This window comes from Colossoma macropomum, unplaced genomic scaffold (assembly GCF_904425465.1).
Source record: "Colossoma macropomum unplaced genomic scaffold, Colossoma_macropomum, whole genome shotgun sequence".
NCBI classification, from domain to species: domain Eukaryota; kingdom Metazoa; phylum Chordata; class Actinopteri; order Characiformes; family Serrasalmidae; genus Colossoma; species Colossoma macropomum.
In genome coordinates this window covers 41512479-41532761 of record NW_023494803.1, presented here as the reverse complement: position 1 = coordinate 41532761, position 20283 = coordinate 41512479, and the positions used below count along the sequence as shown (strand labels likewise).

Here is a 20283-nt window from a genome sequence, read left to right as displayed (position 1 = left end):
CTGCTCTGTGAATGAGAGGCGAGGAAAAGCTGAAAGTGGCTGCAGGCACAAACCTGTTATTATGGGATATCAATGAGGAAGTAGGTCATAAAACAAAAACAGCTGCTGTTTGTCTGCAGATCCAGATCTCACATCTCAGCACGTACGAACGTACAGTGACATTACAGAGCTCTATATAATAATAATAATGCTCAGGATTTACTGCTCTGATTTACTGCTGCTGCTCTTCGCCATTCATATTAATACATAACAGTATGAACAGGTAACGTTAATCAGGTCCCTCAGCCCAGATTAAAGGGTCAGTGAGGTGTCTAGTGGTAGTAAATTCAGGTGGCTTTACTTGGTTTAGTCTAAATCTTAGTACTAATCTAGGAGACTGAACTATATGATTTTATCACATTCTGAACTATCAGCAGTAAAACGTTTATTTTGTCTTTACATATTTTTAACATATATTAACATACGTTTTAACCTGTTATTAAAATACATTTACGCCTGGTTTAATCTGCAACTGTTAAACACTAAAACATCACAAGGCTGAAGTGAGTTGCTCATTCAGCAGCTTCTTGTTTAAATTTTCCTGTTCCACCTTAAATGGAGCAGCAGTCACATTCTGGCACCATGGAACGGGAAAATTGGAACAAGAAGCTGGCGAATGAGAAGCGAATTCAGCATCGTAAAAAAGTTGAACGTTGAGAGACATTTTACAAGAAACTGTTCTACTTTTGTGGGAAAGTTTCCTGCTGGAGATGTGAGAAAAGCAGCTATAGCTGAGCTGAAGATTAAAGCAGAGCAAAGTAAGTCTGTGTTTTTGTTTATATTATATTTTTAGCCTATACAGCACATCAGCACACACTGAGACACATTTACAGCCAAGATGGTAAAATGGATATAAAGTGTTGTGGCTCCCAAGGTGGTTTGATTTTTGCTCTTCTATACATTTGGGTTGCGACCTCCTGGTCTAGCCAATCACCTGACATGAATCCCCCAAAAATTGGGGATCTTCCATCTGAGGGACCTTCATAACCTCAGGGAACGAGAGGAACGAACCAAAACTGAACCACAATGCTGCTTAAAGCTCATTGGTTCTTACTGTAGACGTCTCAAAGCTGTAATTTCAGCAGCAGCTTTGCAGTAGTTTTTAATATGTGGTGTCTGAATATTTTTCCCCTTTTAAATTTTTTTAAACATATCTTTGTTTATGCTTATGAATGCGCACCCTTTGTTCATGTTTGTAAGTACACAATCAGAAGACGTCGTGTGTGAGAGTGAAGTGGATCTCTTCACTGGAAGTTTATTAAATAACAAGCAGAAGTGTCTGAATTCTCTCTCTTTGTCTGAGGCTGGAGGCTCCATGACTTTCCTTCAGAGCTTTGGCTCAGTCGAAGCGTCTAAGCAGCATCGCTGTCGCGTTCTTTATTCTTTAGATTGTCTTTAGGCTCTCAGATCGTCTCTGGTCCTTTCAGAGCAGACGCTGTGCAGCCGTACAACAGCGCATGGCTTCAGACTGTAACGTCAGCTCCTTTTATCTGCAGCCGCTCTCCACTGAAGCCTGTCATCTGCGTTATTGTGTTCTTTTTATTGTAGGTGTCTTTCATCGTAACCCTGCTGCTCTGCTGGAGGCTCTTCATCACATCACAGACCTACATAGAGTCTGAAAAAGCTCTCGTACACACGGGGAACGCGCTTGTGTTCATGTCTGAGCTCCCGTTACAGTTAATGAACGGCTGTGTGTTTACTTCTGATAACTGGACCAAAAAGTACTTTATCACTGACATGTTCAGACAGTCTCAGCAACCTGCCTGGGGTTGCCAAGTTGGGCAGGATCCCCAGGTTTAGCATTTTGAGCCACTTGGTATGGCATTAGACAAAAGATCATTGTATTTTAATTACTTAAAAATGAATAGATTCTAGAAATTATCCAAAAAAGCTCATTAATGATATTATTATAATTATTATTATAATAATAGAAAGAATAAGATTAGGAATAATAAAGCTCTTTACTCAGTGGATCACACCTTTTCTTGTTCTTATATAATATTTGAATATTCGAGATAATATGGATGTTGCATGTTTACTTTGTGGGTGATGTCAGTGGAGTTAATAGGCTAAAAATGTATAATATAAATTAATAACATGAGAAATGCAGCAGCACACAGGAAATACAACAAACACATTTTATTCAAACACAGTAGCAGTAAAGTGTAACATTATACACACTCACAAACACAAAGCTGTCACAATTGAAAATTATCCTGTTAAAATCATGTTTTGTTAAATTGTTTTCTATATATTTTATGTATCAATATATATTTATGATATACATTGTCCCATATTAAAATGTAAAGAATACCCAAATGATGATTTCAGTCTGATTTTAAGGTTTTTTTTTTGTTTGTTTTTTTTTTATATTTTTTTACAAAATGAGGATAAGGTGGGCGTGGCCTTTATTCTCACTGTCACTAATATTGGCACAAATGTTTACATATGTGATTCTGATTAGGCTGTAATATGAGAACGTGATGGTTGTGTCTCTGCAGAAAGAAGCGTGGCCGGAGCATAAGAGCGAATGTCCGTGTCTGAAGCGCGTCCACCCCCGCATCCCCACCGACTCCGTCCGGCTCACCGCCAGGATCATCTTCAGGCTGGTGAGTTTCCATCTGAAGCACTGACCTGCACTTCCACACTAAAGCCTAACCCCCCTGAGCCCCTGCAGGAGGGTCTGAAATGCTCACGCTGCTGTTCTCTCTCTGCAGCTGAGTGATCCGGCGGCGGACGCCGAGGAGCTGTACTCCGTAGCTGAGCACCAGCCACGTAAGACAACATCCTGTTTACCTTCTGAACAAGGACATAGTTACGGTTTCAGAAGTGGGGGGTGTTTAAGCTGGAGCCTCTTACAAAACACACCTAAATGTGTATATACATACACAAATACAAACAAGCCTGTGTGTGTGTGTGTGTGTGTGTGTGTGTGTGTGTGTGTGTACATATATATATTCATATAGCGTAACCATGGAATTGAGGTCACGAGAAAAGCGTTCAGCCAGTAGTGCTGCAGGTCTTCTCACAACTCATTACTCATTCTGAACCATAGAAATGGGTTGTAGCATAACCACGGAAATGGGTGTAGTGTAACTATGGAAATGGGTGTAGTGTAACTATGGAAATGGGTGTAGTGTAACTATGGAAATGGGTGTAGTGTAACCATGGAAATGGGTGTAGCGTAACCATGGAAATGGGTGTAGTGTAACCATGGAAATGGGTGTAGTGTAACTATGGAAATGGGTGTAGTGTAACTATGGAAATGGGTGTAGTGTAACCACAGAAATGGGTGTAGTGTAACTATGGAAATGGGTGTAGTGTAACTATGGAAATGGGTGTAGTGTAACCACAGAAATGGGTGTAGTGTAACTATGGAAATGGGTGTAGTGTAACTATGGAAATGGGTGTAGTGTAACCACGGAAATGGGTGTAGCGTAACCATGGAAATGGGTGTAGTGTAACCATGGAAATGGGTGCAGTGTAACCATGGAAATGGGTGTAGCGTAACCATGGAAATGGGTGTAGCGTAACCATGGAAATGGGTGTAGCGTAACCATGGAAATGGGTGTAGTGTAACCATGGAAATGGGTGTAGTGTAACCATGGAAATGGGTGCAGCGTAACCATGGAAATGGGTGCAGCGTAACCATGGAAATGGGTGTAGTGTAACCATGGAAATGGGTGTAGTGTAACCATGGAAATGGGTGTAGCGTAACCACAGAAATGGGTGTAGCGTAACTATGGAAATGGGTGTAGTGTAACTATGGAAATGGGTGTAGCATAACCACAGAAATGGGTGTAGTGTAACTATGGAAATGGGTGTAGTGTAACTATGGAAATGGGTGTAGTGTAACCATGGAAATGGGTGTAGTGTAACTATGGAAATGGGTGTAGTGTAACCACGGAAATGGGTGTAGCGTAACCACAGAAATGGGTGTAGTGTAACTATGGAAATGGGTGCAGTGTAACCATGGAAATGGGTGTAGTGTAACCATGGAAATGGGTGTAGTGTAACCATGGAAATGGGTGTAGCGTAACCACGGAAATGGGTGTAGTGTAACTATGGAAATGGGTGTAGTGTAACTATGGAAATGGGTGTAGCATAACCACAGAAATGGGTGTAGTGTAACTATGGAAATGGGTGTAGTGTAACTATGGAAATGGGTGTAGCGTAACCACAGAAATGGGTGTAGTGTAACTATGGAAATGGGTGTAGTGTAACTATGGAAATGGGTGTAGCATAACCACAGAAATGGGTGTAGTGTAACTATGGAAATGGGTGTAGTGTAACTATGGAAATGGGTGTAGCGTAACCATGGAAATGGGTGTAGTGTAACCATGGAAATGGGTGTAGTGTAACCATGGAAATGGGTGCAGTGTAACCATGGAAATGGGTGTAGTGTAACCATGGAAATGGGTTTAGCGTAACCACTGAAATGGGTGTAGTGTAACCATGGAAATTTGGATTTAGAGTAATTTGGGAAACAGATTTAGTGTAACCATGGAAATGATTGTATCATAACCTTGGAAATTATTTGTATCATAACCATGGAAATGGGTGTAGTGTAACTATGGAAATAGGTCTAATGTAACTATGCAAATGGGTGTAGTGTAACCACAGAAATCTCTGTAGCGTAACCATGGAAATGGGTGTAGCGTAACCATGGAAATGGGTGTAGCGTAACCATGGAAATGGGTGTAGTGTAACCACAGAAATCTCTGTAGCGTAACCATGGAAATGGGTGTAGTGTAACCATGGAAATGGGTGTAGTGTAACCACAGAAATCTCTGTAGCGTAACCATGGAAATGGGTGTAGTGTAACCATGGAAATGGGTTTAGCGTAACCACTGAAATGGGTGTAATGTAACCATGGAAATTTGGATTTAGAGTAATTTGGGAAACAGATTTAGTGTAACCATGGAAATGATTGTATCATAACCTTGGAAATTATTTGTATCATAACCATGGAAATGGGTGTAGTGTAACTATGGAAATAGGTCTAATGTAACTATGCAAATGGGTGTAGTGTAACCACAGAAATCTCTGTAGCGTAACCATGGAAATGGGTGTAGCGTAACCATGGAAATGGGTGTAGCGTAACCATGGAAATGGGTGTAGTGTAACCACAGAAATCTCTGTAGCGTAACCATGGAAATGGGTGTAGTGTAACCATGGAAATGGGTGTAGTGTAACCATGGAAATGGATGCAGTGTAACTATGGAAATAGGTCTAATGTAACTATGCAAATGGGTGTAGTGTAACCACAGAAATCTCTGTAGCGTAACCATGGAAATGGGTGTAGCGTAACCATGGAAATGGGTGTAGTGTAACCATGGAAATGGGTTTAGCGTAACCACGGAAATGGGTGTAGTGTAACCATGGAAATGGGTGTAGTGTAACCATGGAAATGGGTGTAGCGTAACCACGGAAATGGGTGTGGCGTAACCATGGAAATGGGTTTAGCGTAACCACGGAAATGGGTGTAGTGTAACCATGGAAATGGGTGTAGTGTAACCATGGAAATGGGTGTAGCGTAACCACGGAAATGGGTGTAGCGTAACCACAGAAATGGGTGTGGCGTAACCACGGAAATGGGTGTAGCGTAACCACGGAAATGGGTGTAGCGTAACCACGGAAATGGGTGTAGCGTAACCATGGAAATGAGTGTAGCGTAACCATGCAAATGGGTGTGGTGTAACCATGGAAATGGGTTTAGCGTAACCATGGAAATGGGTGTAGCGTAACCATGGAAATGAGTGTAGCGTAACCATGGAAATGAGTGTAGCGTAACCATGCAAATGGGTGTGGTGTAACCATGGAAATGGGTTTAGCGTAACCATGGAAATGGGTGTAGTGTAAACATGGAAATAGGTGTAGCGTAACCACTGAAATGGGTGTATTGTAACCATGGAAATGGGTTTAGTGTAACCATGGAAATGATTGTATCGTAACCATGGAAATGGGTGTAGTGTAACCATGCAACCCATGTTATAATTCTAACAGTTCTGGACTCTGGGAGCCGAGCTGTAACACTGGACGGACTGTTGACAGATTTCCACACAAACTCCAGATCACTTTGCCCCCCAGCACTTTTGGACGTGCGGTTTTTGTTCCCGACCTCTGTAGAATTGTTGGTAATGTTGTAAACGGCGGTGCTGGAACACACGTTACGAAGCAGCTCGTCATCTCGACGCTGAAGCCTTTGGTGTTTTGAGTCTGAGTGTGAGGCGCTGTGAGGGTCAGAGCGCCGTGCTGTAAATGATTTGCAGCTTTAGAGCTGCAGAGATTTATTCTCCACAGATGAAAGGTTGGATTTAACGTGATGAACAGCGGCAGGGCTGTCAGAGCCGGGTGAGAATTTATTGTAACGTTATGACTTATTTTTTTCTGTTGCTGCATTTCTGGCTGCTGACCACGTTTTAAAGCCAGCCTGAGGGCCATGACTCTTCACCAGTAATTGGCTATTTTGTCACAAAAAAGCTGCAGTTTTCACCCGAGCCTAGAACCTGCTCAGCTAGAGGGACGACGGCAATCACACAGACGGGCTTCGTAAAAGCATTAAAGCGATAGTTCAACGAGAAAATCAGGTTGAGAGTGGACCACCACCCAAAAATACCCAGCCGAGAGAGGCTGTGTGGTCAGAAACTGACCGTTGATGAAGGGTTAGAGAAGGTCTGTGTGCTTTTTTGAGGTTCGGCTGCTCATTAGCGTAATCTAATTTATTCATATTCATTTTAATTTCCAGTGTCACTCATTCAATAGGATTTTTATGCAAATGACGTGCTCTCTAATTGAAAACGTCCCATGATGCCCTTACTCTGTGCCTGTGCTGCTGTAGGTTAATGAAATTTCCTTGTGGTTAATGAGGTTAAAGTCACAGTTTAGGTTAAAGGTTTGAGTAGCTACACTGATACACACAGTGATGGTCAAAAGTTTGGGCGCACCCGCTCATAGAAGGGTTTTTCTTTATTTTTATCTTTACGCCGATTTTCCAGCGTTTTCACTCTTATTCAGTTCAGAGGGCACATCTGATAAATATACTAGGGCTGGCAAACGACTAAAATAACTAACCATGACGAATCACATAATAAATCACACAAAATAACAATGAACTTCGCTCTTTTGCTTAAATTTGTCCCCAAACAAATATTTGTTTCCATTTCTAAAGCAGTGCAGTGGGTTAACTCTGTATAAACAGACCCAATGAGCTTCATTACTATATTCATATATATTCATTACTTTTATTACTCTTTATTGACGTCCAGCGAGAGCAACAGTGTCTGCACGTTCCAACCACTGAGTGTATCATATATGTCATGTGTGTCAACCTACAGCAGTTTAGCCCCGCCCATTCAGCGTACAGCAGTTTAGCCCCGCCCTTTCAGCCTACAGCAGTTTAGCTCCGCCCATTTAGCCTAAAGCAGTTTAGCCCTACCCATTCAGTCTACAGCCGTTTAGCCTCTCCCATTCAGTCTACAGCCGTTTAGCCTCTCCCATTCAGCCTACAGCCGTTTAGCCTCTCCCATTCAGCCTACAGCAGTTTAGCTCCGCCCATTCAGCCTACAGCAGTTTAGCCCCACCCATTCTAGGTGTTTTAGAGAGGTTGGAAAATAATGATTATTATGACTCTTAGATACTTTTTGTACATAAACCCACACAAACATCAATAGTGGACATAAAGGGAACTGCTTTTTTAATGAGGTGCAACAGAGGGCAGCCAGTCAGAATAGAGCTCATTTACATATATCAGTCTTATAGTCACAGTAACAGAAACAGCCTGTTTAGTTATAGGGGATGGAGAGCGGTTGGGTGAGTAAGTCACTGTTTTCGGTAATAAAGCCACTCAGACGTTACAGGTGGAGTGTTGTGTGTGCAGATCTGGAGGATAAGAGTGATGAGCAGAGAGAGGGGTTAGCTCACCTGTGCAGTACGCTGATGCTCTACCTGGGCCAGGAGAACGCTGACCCATCCCTGCCAAACGGACTGACCCCGATCGGCCTGCTCGCACGGGTGAGTCCAAGTCTAATACGTTTTCTGTCTGATCCAGGAGGAAATACAGCTCAACACTGATTGGTTATTACTGCTACTGAGTGCTGATTGATTATTACTGCTACTGAGTGCTGATTGGTTATTACTGCTACTGAGTGCTGATTGATTATTACTGCTACTGAGTGCTGATTGATTATTACTGCTACTGAGTGCTGATTGGTTATTACTGCTACTGAGTGCTGATTGATTATTACTGCTACTGAGTGCTGATTGGTTATTACTGCTACTGAGTGCTGATTGGTTATTACTGCTACTGAGTGCTGATTGATTATTACTGCTACTGAGTGCTGATTGATTATTACTGCTACTGAGTGCTGATTGGTTATTACTGCTACTGAGTGCTGATTGATTATTACTGCTATTGAGTGCTGATTGATTATTACTGCTACTGAGTGCTGATTGGTTATTACTGCTACTGAGTGCTGATTGATTATTACTGCTATTGAGTGCTGATTGATTATTACTGCTACTGAGTGCTGATTGATTATTACTGCTACTGAGTGCTGATTGATTATTACTGCTACTGAGTGCTGATTGGTTATTACTGCTACTGAGTGCTAATTGATTATTACTGCTATTGAGTGCTGATTGATTATTACTGCTACCGAGTGCTAATTGATTATTACTGCTATTGAGTGCTGATTGATTATTACTGCTACTGAGTGCTGATTGGTTATTACTGCTACTGAGTACTGATTGATTATTACTGCTACTGAGTGCTGATTGGTTGGCATTACTGCTACTGAGAGCTGATTGATTATTATTGCTACTGAGTGCTGATTGATTATTACTGCTACTGAGTGCTGATTGATTATTACTGCTACTGAGTGCTGATTGTTTGGCATTACTGCTACTGACTGCTGATTGTTTGGCATTACTGCTACTGAGTGCTGATTGATTATTACTGCTACCGAGTGCTGATTGGTTGGCATTATTGCTAATGAGTAACGCCAAGCTGATCAGCTTATTGGCTGCGTAAAGCACTGTTAACACTAACAGCACTGTTATAAAGTTCTATAAATGGAGTTCAGACATTTTATAAACATGATAAAATTTATTATGCTTTAGTTTTCGTTCTAGAATGAAATTTGACAGCCTTTTAAAAAGTTTAGTTTTGCAAATGTCTATGTTCCCTATATGTCTATGTTCCCTATATGTGTATGTTTTTACTCTCAGGCTCTTATTCTGTAGATGTGTTGCAGGTTTGTGTGTGTGAGGTGGTTTAGCTCTGTTTAACGGGGTATATTTCTCGTTTATGTTGAGCGCGTCGCTCCTCGGAGCGGTGCAGGTGTTTTGGAGTGTGTGGGGTTTATTTACAGATGTGTCAGGCTTGTTTTCTCTCAGACTGACTTTTATTTGCTCGTTTTTCTTACCGTCTCGCTGCGCTGTAATTACAAACACACTGCTCTGTGCAGGAGAGTTTTGGGTTTTGAGGGGGGAATACAACAGACCCAGCATGTAAACTCACGCAGGGCAGCACATCTGGCCCGGGACAAACAAGAGAACCACTGTAGGGCGTTTTCTGGAGCACCTGTTTGAAATCAGGGAGAGCTGACGGCCGTCTCTGTTCTTTTGGAAAGCTTGAAAGACCCAAATCTGGTTTGGATGAGTGTCGCTAATCTAATAACAAACAGTGAGACGGGCTCGGACGCTCGGCGAGAGAGAGAGCTGAGAGCAGATGGTGTGGGAGATATCCAGTACAGTGAGCCTCGGCGCTGACTGGATTACTGGGCCGATAGATTCAGTGTAGCTGTTGCATTTTAAAGCGATAGTTTGTTTTACAAAAACCAACACATTTGCATGTATCCAGCAAATCAGCCTACAGCAGTTTAGCCCCATCCATTCAAGCTGAAGTTATAAGGTAAGGAGTGTTTCAGCTTAGACAGCTTTATAAACGAGGCAGCCAATCAGAACAGAGCTCATTTACATATATCAGTCTTAAAGGCTTGGTAACAACAACCTATTTAGTGATAAGAGATTGGAAAATGATGCTTAGCGTTAAGTTGGTGGTAATCTTTCTCTTTTAAACTTCTTCTAATGTGAACACAGAGAGACCGAACACTACCCTATATGGACAAAAGTATTGGGACACCTACAGGAGCTTTTATGAATCCCATTCTAAATCCACAGGCATTAATATGGAGCTGGTCCCCCGTTGCAGCTCTAACAGCTTCCACTCTTCTGGGAAGATCAACAAGATGTTGGAGAGTCTGTGGGAATTTCTGTCCATTCATCCAGAAGAGCATTTGTGAGGTCAGACACTGATGTTGGACGAGAGGTTCTGGCTCACAATCTCTGTTCTAGTTCATACCAAAGGTGTGTGATGGGGTTGAGGTCAGGGCTCTGTGAGGGCCAGTCAAGTTCTTCCACACCAAACTCACCCAGTCAGGCCTTTATGGAGCTGCTTTGTCCACTTGGGCTCAGTCTTGTTCTGCTGAAGCGTTAAGATTCCCCTACACTGGAACTAAGGGTTCTAGACCAACCCCTGAAAAACAGCCCCATATCATCATCCCTCCTCCACCAAACTCTACAGCTGGCACAGTGCAGTCAGGCAGGTAACGTTCTCCTGGAATTCACCAAACCCAGACTCGTCCATCAGACTGACCGATAGAGAAGCTGATTGGTCACTCCACAGAATACGGTTCCACTGCTGCAAAGTGACAATGAGGTTGAATGAAACACCTGAATTCAATGATTGAGATGATACGGACTTTTGTCCATATAGTGTATGTGGGTGGGGCAAACCAAGTCAGCCTGATTGGTGCTGATACTGCTTAGGCGTGCATGGTCCCAGATTAGGGCCGCCCATTTTACATCATAAAGGGAGAATTTTGGTTAAATATGTTGGTCATTTAGAGGACATTGGAAAGTTATTCGCAGAGTATCTGAATGATCTGACTGAAGTTTGTCGCTTGGCTTTGTGGTCAGTGTGTTTGATCAGCACACAGCTGTACTGCAGTGTTATTAGTTATCAGGTCCTGCTGGGGGGGCAAGGAGTGTGGGGGGGGTACAGATGTTCAGCGTTCTCTGCATGTCTCATTAATGGGAGACAGAGCATGTACAGCCCGCCCGGCGCTGAGGATCTCCTCCTCTACTGACTCTCCATAAACATTCCTTCACTGCAGGATGGAGCTTCAGATCTCAGAGCTCTGTGTTTGTTTATTCGTCAGTTTGTTTGTTTGTCATTGTGTCAGTTGTCATCATTCACGAGCGGAGCAGAGATGTGAGAGGAATGAGAGGAAATGGAGTGATGGATTGAGTTGTAATGAGGAGGTAAAGAAACATCACTCACTGTCAGACCGACAGTCTGAGAGAGGAGACGCTTACAGACCGTGTACTACAGCAGTGAGGCAGGGTCTCTCTCTCTCCCTCTCTCTCTCTCTCTCTCTGTCTCTCTGTCTCTCTCTCTCTGTCTCTACCTCTACCTCTCTCTCTCTCTCTCTGTCTCTCTCTCTCTCTGTCTCTCTCTCTCTGTTTCTACCTCTCTATCTCTCTCTCTCTCTCCCTCTCTCTCTCTGTCTCTCTGTCTCTCTCTCTCTGTCTCTACCTCTACCTCTCTCTCTCTCTCTCTGTCTCTCTCTCTCTCTGTCTCTCTCTCTGTTTCTACCTCTCTATCTCTCTCTCTCTCTCTCTCTCTCTCTCTCTCTCTCTCTGTCTCTACCTCTCTATCTCTACCTCTCTACCTCTATCTCTACCTCTCTCTCTCTCTCTCTCTCTCTCTCTCTCTCTCTCTCTCAGTGGAGAAAAATCTGTTTGGCTGTTCTGAACACTCAGAGCTGAGCAGCTCAAAAAGGTTCCTCTTTTATTTGTAATTAGTCAGGTCTGAAGTGTTTCTCATGTTCTCTCTTTCTTCTTTTTTATCTATTTGTCAGTCAGGCGTGTCAACTCGCCCCCTTAAGAAGCGCGTCCTGCTTCTGTTTTAGACACGAGCTTTACATTTATAACCTACAGCACGTCTGTCACTCACGTCTGTCTGGCGTCCGTCACGCTGAAACTCGGCAGGTCTGGAATCACTGTGTCTTCGTTCAGGAGCTGCTGGGTCTGTTTACTTCATTTAATGACAGTAAATAAACGAACTGTGCTGTTTTTAAGTGACTGGTTTATGTAAAATGAACAAAAATGGATTAAACTAGATTTTAAGTAGAGGAGGAAAGTGTGTTTGGTTTGACGGAGCAGCTAATAACACTCCAGCCGTTAAAGCAGTCGATTAACCCAATTAAGTAGAAACAGAGAGCTTATATTGTGTGGCTCCGATTTGCTGTGGTGTTCCAGCTTGTTGTTAGGGCGCTGACTGGTGGTTGTTGGGTCATTACTAAGCTATTGCTATGCCATCCCTGGAGGTTGCTAGGGTGTTGCTAGGCTGGTGCTATGCTATCCTAGGTAGTTGCTAAGGTGTTGCTCTGCCATCCCTTGAGGTTGCTAACCCTAGGCCATTGCTGTGGTATCCCATGTGGTTGCTAAGGTGTTGGTAGACCGTTGCTATGCCATCCCTGGAGGTTACTAGTGTGTTGCTAGGCTGGTGCTGTGCTGTCCTAGGTGGTTGCTAAGGTTTTGCTAGGCCGTTGCTCTGCCATCCCTTGAGGTTGCTAACCCTAGGCCATTGCTATTCCATCCCTGGCGGTTGCTAAAAGGTGTTGGTAGGCCATTGCTATGCTATCCCTGGTGTTGCTAGGGTGTTGCTATTTCATCCCTGGGGGTTGCTAGGGGGTGTTGCTAGGCTGGTGCTGTGCTATCCCATGTGGTTGCTAAGGTTTTTGTAGGCCATTGCTATGCTATCCCTTGAGGTTGCTAACCCTAGGCCATTGCTGTGCTGTCCTAGGTGGTTGCTAAGGTGTTGGTAGGCCATTGCTATGCTATCCCTGGTGTTGCTAGGCTGTTGCTATTCCATCCCTGGCGGTTGCTAGGGGGTGTTGCTAGGCTGGTGCTAGGCTGGTGCTGTGCTGTCCTAGGTGGTTGCTAAGGTGTTGCTAGGCTGTTGCCCTGCCATCCCTTGAGGTTACTAACCCTAGGCCATTGCTATGGTATCCCATGTGGTTGCTAAGGTGTTGGTAGCATGCTTATACAACATGGAGGGAGTGTCCAAATATATTTGGCTACAGATTGTAAACTGACTGTGGTGGAGTAAGAGTTTTGAACTGTTCTGTCTTTATTTGATCCTTTAATAAATAATAATGTAATTACACCGCATGAACACTAAGTTTAATATTTTAATAAAGCAGATAACCTATTTAGGTATCGACTCTACATCCTGCAGAGTTCAGTGTTTCTAGCTTAAAGCTGTAGGAGAAGCAGCGCTGCAAATATCTGACTGTATAATAATAATGAGAAGAAATCAAAGAATACTCAGTCTGATTTTTCACGACAGCTTAGCGTTCGCAGAACTGTTTAATTTTAATCCAATTGGAAATAATTTACAGTGAAACCCAAATTAACTGCACTGAAATGTTTTAATTTTGTTCCATCAACAAACTTCGTTGCAGTCTGCATACTGACTCTATTTGACTGAATGGAAATGAGTTGTTTAACTGAATTCAGTTACATAGTATATACATAATACATATCCTTTAAATGGGCGGGGCTTAACCCTCTGGGATCTGAGTTGATTCTCTCTCGATCTGTTCATCTCTTCTTAAACCCTCCTCTAAAGGCTCTTCATATATCATGATCCTCATATGTTTCATATCTAAATGCTCCGTTATCTTCATCACTACTTTCCAAAACCGCTGCAGCAGCTGTAAACTCTCTGCACGCCGTTTCACACGAGTCTCCGATGTGGACTGAATGAAGAATGAAGGGTTTCCGGTGTGATGGTCAGTCCTTAGTGATTTCCTGAGTGTCCATTGGTCAGTTTCACACAGAATGTAGACGGACACACCAATCCACCAGCTCCACACGGTGAGAGGCAGATGACGTGTATCTCAGCCCCTCTTCATAGGCTCATAACTCCGGATGTGAGTCTCGTATGACCTCGAGATAAGATGGAATGGAAAGGGCGACTCTACAGATTCAGGAAGTGTTTGAACTGGATTTCTGAGCTGGATCATCACAAAGAAACAGACACAGATATAGAGACAGAGACATTTGACACAGGGGCGAGTTCGTCAGTCTCAGAGGGTTAATAAGGTTAATGTTAAGAAACAACTTCCCTGTGAACGTCGTCTCTAATTATTTCTCCGGTCTTTGTTACACAGAGCTGAACTGAACAGTGCCGTCGCTGCTGTCTAATTATTCTGCTGTTTGTATAAAGATGAATGCTGAATTTTAAGTTGAACCCAAACCACATCTGGATGTTTTGCTGTATTTGTAAAAACAAGCGTTTATTGTCCGCCTGGCCTTCGTTACTAACGAGCCATAGAGGGCGCAACCTTTCCCTCAGACGAATATTATAATTTGTGAACTCCTCCAGGAGCCGCGCTGCTGTTTACTGTTTGCTTATTTATTCACACCGAGCGGGAATTCTCCGGCCTGTGTAGCGGCTCAGGACATGGAAGCTTTCATTAACATGTTAAATTGGAGAGAGAAGAGTCAATGTGGGAATTTCTGATTAAGGGAGAGTCAACCAATAAACTCTATAAACTCTCATATATATATATATATATATATATATATATATATATATATATATATATATATATAATATGTATCCAAACACTGATGTTTTTATACATATATATATATATATATATATATATATATATATATATATATATGTATATATATATATATATATATATATATGCAGGTAATCATAAATACAGTAAAAAGTAAGAAGAATGTATTATTTTTTAAATTTGGTTCAGATTTCCCCTCCAGACATAACATGGATTTATTACTTAATGATAAAAATGATAACTCATTTTATGGCCTTATATTTTCGTGGATTTGGAAAAGATTCCTCAAATTTGGGCCCTGAGAACATGCGGACCTTTAGCATTTCAGATTTGGACAGTAATTGGTTCAGAACATGTACGCAAATAATTAGTATATGGGTCAGAAAAATAGATGTGAAGTACGAAGTGGCGCTTCCAGAAAAGTTGTTGGACAGCGACTGGTTAAGGATTTTGCCCCTTGGCAGCGCCACTGGAAGTACAGCTGCACAGTTGTATCATTAGTTAATCATTATCGTGATATCGGCCTTTGATATCAGGCCTCCAGTAATCACAGCTCCAGATGAGTTTCTGTGGGTGTTTTGATGAGACAGTGTGTTCATATAAACCAATAAAAACAAACAGTCGTAATATAAATCAGCAGAATCGCAGGGCTGATATTCCATATCGTGCGGCTCCGGCCTTCTCCTCTTTCTGCAGGTGGATTATTCACTGCTGTCGATGTTTTCTCTGTCTTATTGAGCTGTTTCAGAGCATCTGCTGAAGAGGCCATTAATAACGTCCATCTGCTCACGACACATAGCAGTGAGGGGTCAGTGGGGGGCCGTATTGATTCATAATGAAACCACTCTTCATCAGAAGAGCACCTACACTGAACCTGAGAGGACTAAAGGGAAAATATATTGTACCCGGTTTTCCCCACCAGCCCAAATATCAGGCCTACATGCAGATGTTTTGGGGCACAGCAGCTCAAAGGAAAAAATGACAACCTTATTATTTATTTACATTATATTTGATTAGTATTTTTCTTGCCTGAGTGGGAAACTGAACCGTAATCTCCAGCGTATGTGGAGTTATAACTCTCTCTAAGCAGCTGGTCTCTTTAAAGGTGCGATTGGAGAGATTTTTTTAATTTAAAACAGTCCAAACTATCTACTGTATCAACAGAATATGAAGAAATAACAGTTTTGACGTTGTGTCAAAGCTGTCTGTGAACCATGTCACAGAGATATCTACTGAAGTTAGCATGCTAACCAGCTAGCCCTGGCCTGCCCTGTCTTGTAATACCACTTTGTACCTCAAGAGGCGATAGTGAGTCATAGTGTCAAGTGCAACATGAAAGGATGCCCTTCAAGGAGTAGCACCACCTCGAGTGTCTGTTCTAACCCCTTGTCAGTCATGTTGAAGGTCCCGCCCCTGGTTAGACTTTTTGTGGGCAGGTAGCCAAAGATAGGAACAGTAAATGCAACGGTGGCTGAAGCTCTTGGCAACGATCTTTAATACTGCCACCTGCTCTCGGCAAGAAACCACATTCAGCAGCAAAGCCCATTTGTGAGGTCAGACACCGATGTTGGACGAGAAGGCCTGGCTCACAGTCTCCACTCTAATTCATCCCAAAGGTGTTCTATCGGGTTGAGGTCAGGACTCTGTGCAGGCCAGTCGAGTTCTTCCACACCAAACTCGCTCATCCATGTCTTTATGGAGCTGCTTTGTGCACTGGTGCTCAGTCATGTTGGAACAGGAAGGGGCCAAACTCCCCAAACTGTTCCCACAAAGTTGGGAGCATGAAATTGTCCAAAATCTCTTGGTGCTGAAGCATTAAGAGTTCCTTTCACTGGAACTAAGGGGCCGAGCCCAACTCCTGAAAAACACCCCCACACCATAACCCCCCCTCCACCAAACTTTACACTCGGCACAATGCAGTCAGAAAGGTACCGTTCTCCTGGCAACCGCCAAACCCAGACTCGTCCATCGGATTTCCAGATGGAGAAGTGTGATTGGTCACTCCAGAGAACACGTCTCCACTGCTCTAGAGTCCAGTGGCGGCGCTTTACACCACTGCATTTGACGCTTTGCATTGCGCTTGGTGATGTAAGGCTTGGATGCAGCTGCTCGGCCATGGAAACCCATTCCATGAAGCTCTCTATGCTGTTCTTGAGCTGATCTGAAGGCCACATGAAGTTTGGAGGTCTGTAGTGATTGACTCTGCAGAAAGTTGGCGACCTCTGCGCACTATGCGCCTCAGCATCCACTGACCCCGCTCTGTCATTTTACGTGGCCGACCACTTCGTGGCTGAGTTGCTGTCGTTCCCAATCGCTTCCACTTTGTTATAATACCACTGACAGTTGACTGTGGAATATTTAGTAGTGAGGAAATTTCACGACTGGACTTGTTGCACAGGTGTCATCCTATCACGGTACCATGCTGGAGTTCACTGAGCTCCTGAGAGCGACCCATTCTTTCACTAATGTCTGTAGAAGCAGTCTGCAGGCCTAGGTGCTCGGTTTTATACACCTGTGGCCATCGAAGTGATTGGAACACCTGAATTCAGTGATTTGGATGGGTGAGTGAACACTTCTGACAATATAGGGTGTGTCACCCCGTGTTTGTTTGGAGTGTGAAATATATGAATTTGACAGGTTGCATCATCTTACGTTCTGTCCCTTTAGGAGATCTTATTACCTCACATAAATCCCTGTTTCTTTTTTTTTAATAGTACTTGATTTAGCATTATTACATTGTTAGCGCATTATTATTAAAATATATGTTGTTTAAAATAAGCATATTATGCAAAGTTAAGCTTTCTTAAAGAAGTACTGCCGATGGGCCTCGTTCACCAACCGTTCATAAGGAGGAAATGTCTTCTTTAAACCACTTACGCAGTTTTGATGAAGACTCTGACTCACCAGTGTTCTCTTATGTGGGGTTTGTTCTCAGGTAAGAACAGAATCTACACACTCAAGAGCACAAAGGTGAGAACGGTTCTGCGCTTTAAGAACATGACATGAATCTGACGCAGACTTTTTCTTAGGACCTTTATCAAGAACACACTTAAGAACAAATGTAGGAAGACACTGGAGAACGAGGCGCAACGTTTTTTGGTGATTCATTCATGCCAGTGCTCTGATGTTGGGTCAGAGACAAGGACAGATGGCCATGTTGTTGACGTGGGAGGTCAGAGGTCAGGTCGCCATGTCTGACAGTGACCGACTGAGAGAACCACAGTGTCTCTGCGAATGCCAGTGACCCCTGTGACCCCCTAGTGATTCCTGTGTTTGTATGTAGCGTTTGCCCTTTTGAAGCTTACAGAGAGAAAACTAACCTAGTAGACATACTGTTCATTCTGACAGACTGTAATACACTACAGGAAGTGTAGGGGGCGATATGGCTTCTACTGTTTCATTTAAAAAGCCTCTATAATGTTCATATGATCCACACAGTCATTCTGACAGACTGTAATACACTACAGGAAGTGTAGGGGGCGATATGGCTTCTACTGTTTCATTTAAAAAGCCTCTATAATGTTCATATGATCCACACAGTCACTCTGACAGACTGTAATACACTACAGGAAGTGTAGGGGGCGATATGGCTTCTGTTGTTTTGCTGCATCATAAAATCTCATCATACACATCAATTGTTGAATGATGGCAGCATTATGGAGTGAAGAACCAAAGAAAACAGAATAAATATACTATATAGCCAAAAGTATGTGGACACCTGACCATCACATCATGCTTATAGCTATTAGTGTATCATACAATGTCAGAAACCACATAATAAAGCCTATCAGAGATCATATCTGCATGATGCTGATTGGTGGAGTATGAGCTTCTATTATGTTTCTCCATTTTTGTAGATAACAGGATCGTCTCAGTCTTTTGCGTTTATATTAATTATGTCTTTTGCTCAAACCTCTCTGCAGTGGGGAGGTTTGTAAAGCACTGAAATGAGACTGGACTGGATGGTTTGAGATACAAGTGTATGTCAAACCATCCAGTCCACTGTCGTTCCAGCTCCTGCTCATTCTGTGCAAAATGTCCCAAGCCTGAAATCTAATGGGTGTTACTGATGTTTTTGGCTGGTCAGCGTCCAGATGTAGACCCTGTAGAGAATATTTGGTCACACATTAAACACTAGCTGGTCAGTGTTTTTCAGCTGTGTGAAGCCGTCAATGCTGAACGGATCCATACTGACTCTTCTGTCTGTAAAAGACTGTCTGCACTTTCACACAGTAAACTACAACATCTAAAGTAATCAGAGTGAAAACTCCCCCACGCTGACACACTGCGGCTCTTACTTTAATCTTTTGTTGTCAGGCCATTAACGCTTAATGTTTTGCCATATTCGCTCAGGGGTGTACATACATGAGCATGTACATGCACACCGAATCCCCTGGAGGCAGACTGACCAAGTTCATGTCCACCAACAGGGGGCAGTGTGTACTCTCAAATGTTGGAATCTTCCAGAGACTCAAGCAGAAATGGACTATTTGAGCTGTGTTAGTCCTTGTGAGTGTGAGTGTGAGTGTGTGAGTGTGTGTGTGTGTGTGTTGGAGGAAGTGATGTGCAGGTCGTTTTAACCTTGTATGGATGAATTTCTTCATCTGCACTGTAGAGACGAGAACAGGCTGCATGCCTAGAACAGGAGAACGGTCGGCTTCTGCTTTAAGCAAGAGGGGAACTCGTGATGGCCTAATGATTTCTGTGAAATAAACAAATACATGCCTGTAATGTTTAGTTCATTTTGGTTTAATAGAATCATCATTGTTCAGTTTTGTTAGAAACAAAAGGGTTAAAATCTTGTTCCAGTCAGGATTGTTCTCTCTGTGGTATCACAGAGCTGCTCTCTCATTGGTCAGAACTTCAGGAGCTGGACTGAAGGCCTTACACGTTAGATTAACTACCAACATTATTAGGAAGTGAACCAATCACGCTTTGATTTGCAATGGCTGGGACCGAAAACATCACTCTAGGCCTTTTGGAGGTTCTAGATATGTCACTGACTGTGAACTGATACAGTTGTTTCATCTAGAGCAGCCAAAAAAATGCTAATGTGCTCTATTGTTAGCTTAGTGCTAACATTCTATGAGAAATTTCATAGGAGAGCTAGCAGAATTAGCATTTTTGTCTTGAGGTTTTTACATTGATGTCCTGAATCTGAGCTCTGAGGTGATTCTCTCTCTCTCTCTCCCTCTCTCTCTCTCTCTGGATTTGTTCATCTCTTCTTAAACTCTCCTCTAAAGGCTCTTCATAAATCATGATCCTCATATGTTTCATATCTAAATGCTCCGTTATCTTCATCACTACTTTCCAAACCCGCTGCAGCAGAATGAAGAATGAAGGGTTTCCGGCGTGATGGTCAGTCCTTAGTGATTTCCTGAGTGTCCATTGGTCAGTTTCACACAGAATGTAGACGGACACACGAATCCAGCAGCTCCACACGGTGAGAGGCAGATGATGTGTATCTCAGCCCCTCTTCATAGGCTCATAACTCCGGATGTGAGTCTCGTATGATCTCGAGATAAGATGGAATGGAAAGGGCGACTCTACAGATTCAGGATTTCTGAGCTGGATCATCACA

General features: G+C 42.9%; 1 protein-coding gene across 2 annotated transcripts in view; it reads left to right on the top strand.

Moving 5' to 3' along the window:
- The window catches only part of smyd3 (SET and MYND domain containing 3), a 234947-nt gene that overhangs the window by 38482 nt on the left and 176182 nt on the right, over positions 1-20283 (top strand). For both annotated transcript variants that reach the window (XM_036593329.1, XM_036593328.1), the window contains exons 3-5: positions 2541-2648; positions 2757-2814; positions 7919-8052. In XM_036593329.1, the coding sequence (XP_036449222.1) occupies positions 2541-2648; positions 2757-2814; positions 7919-8052 (300 nt within the window). The remainder of the gene's footprint in view (positions 1-2540; positions 2649-2756; positions 2815-7918; positions 8053-20283) is intronic.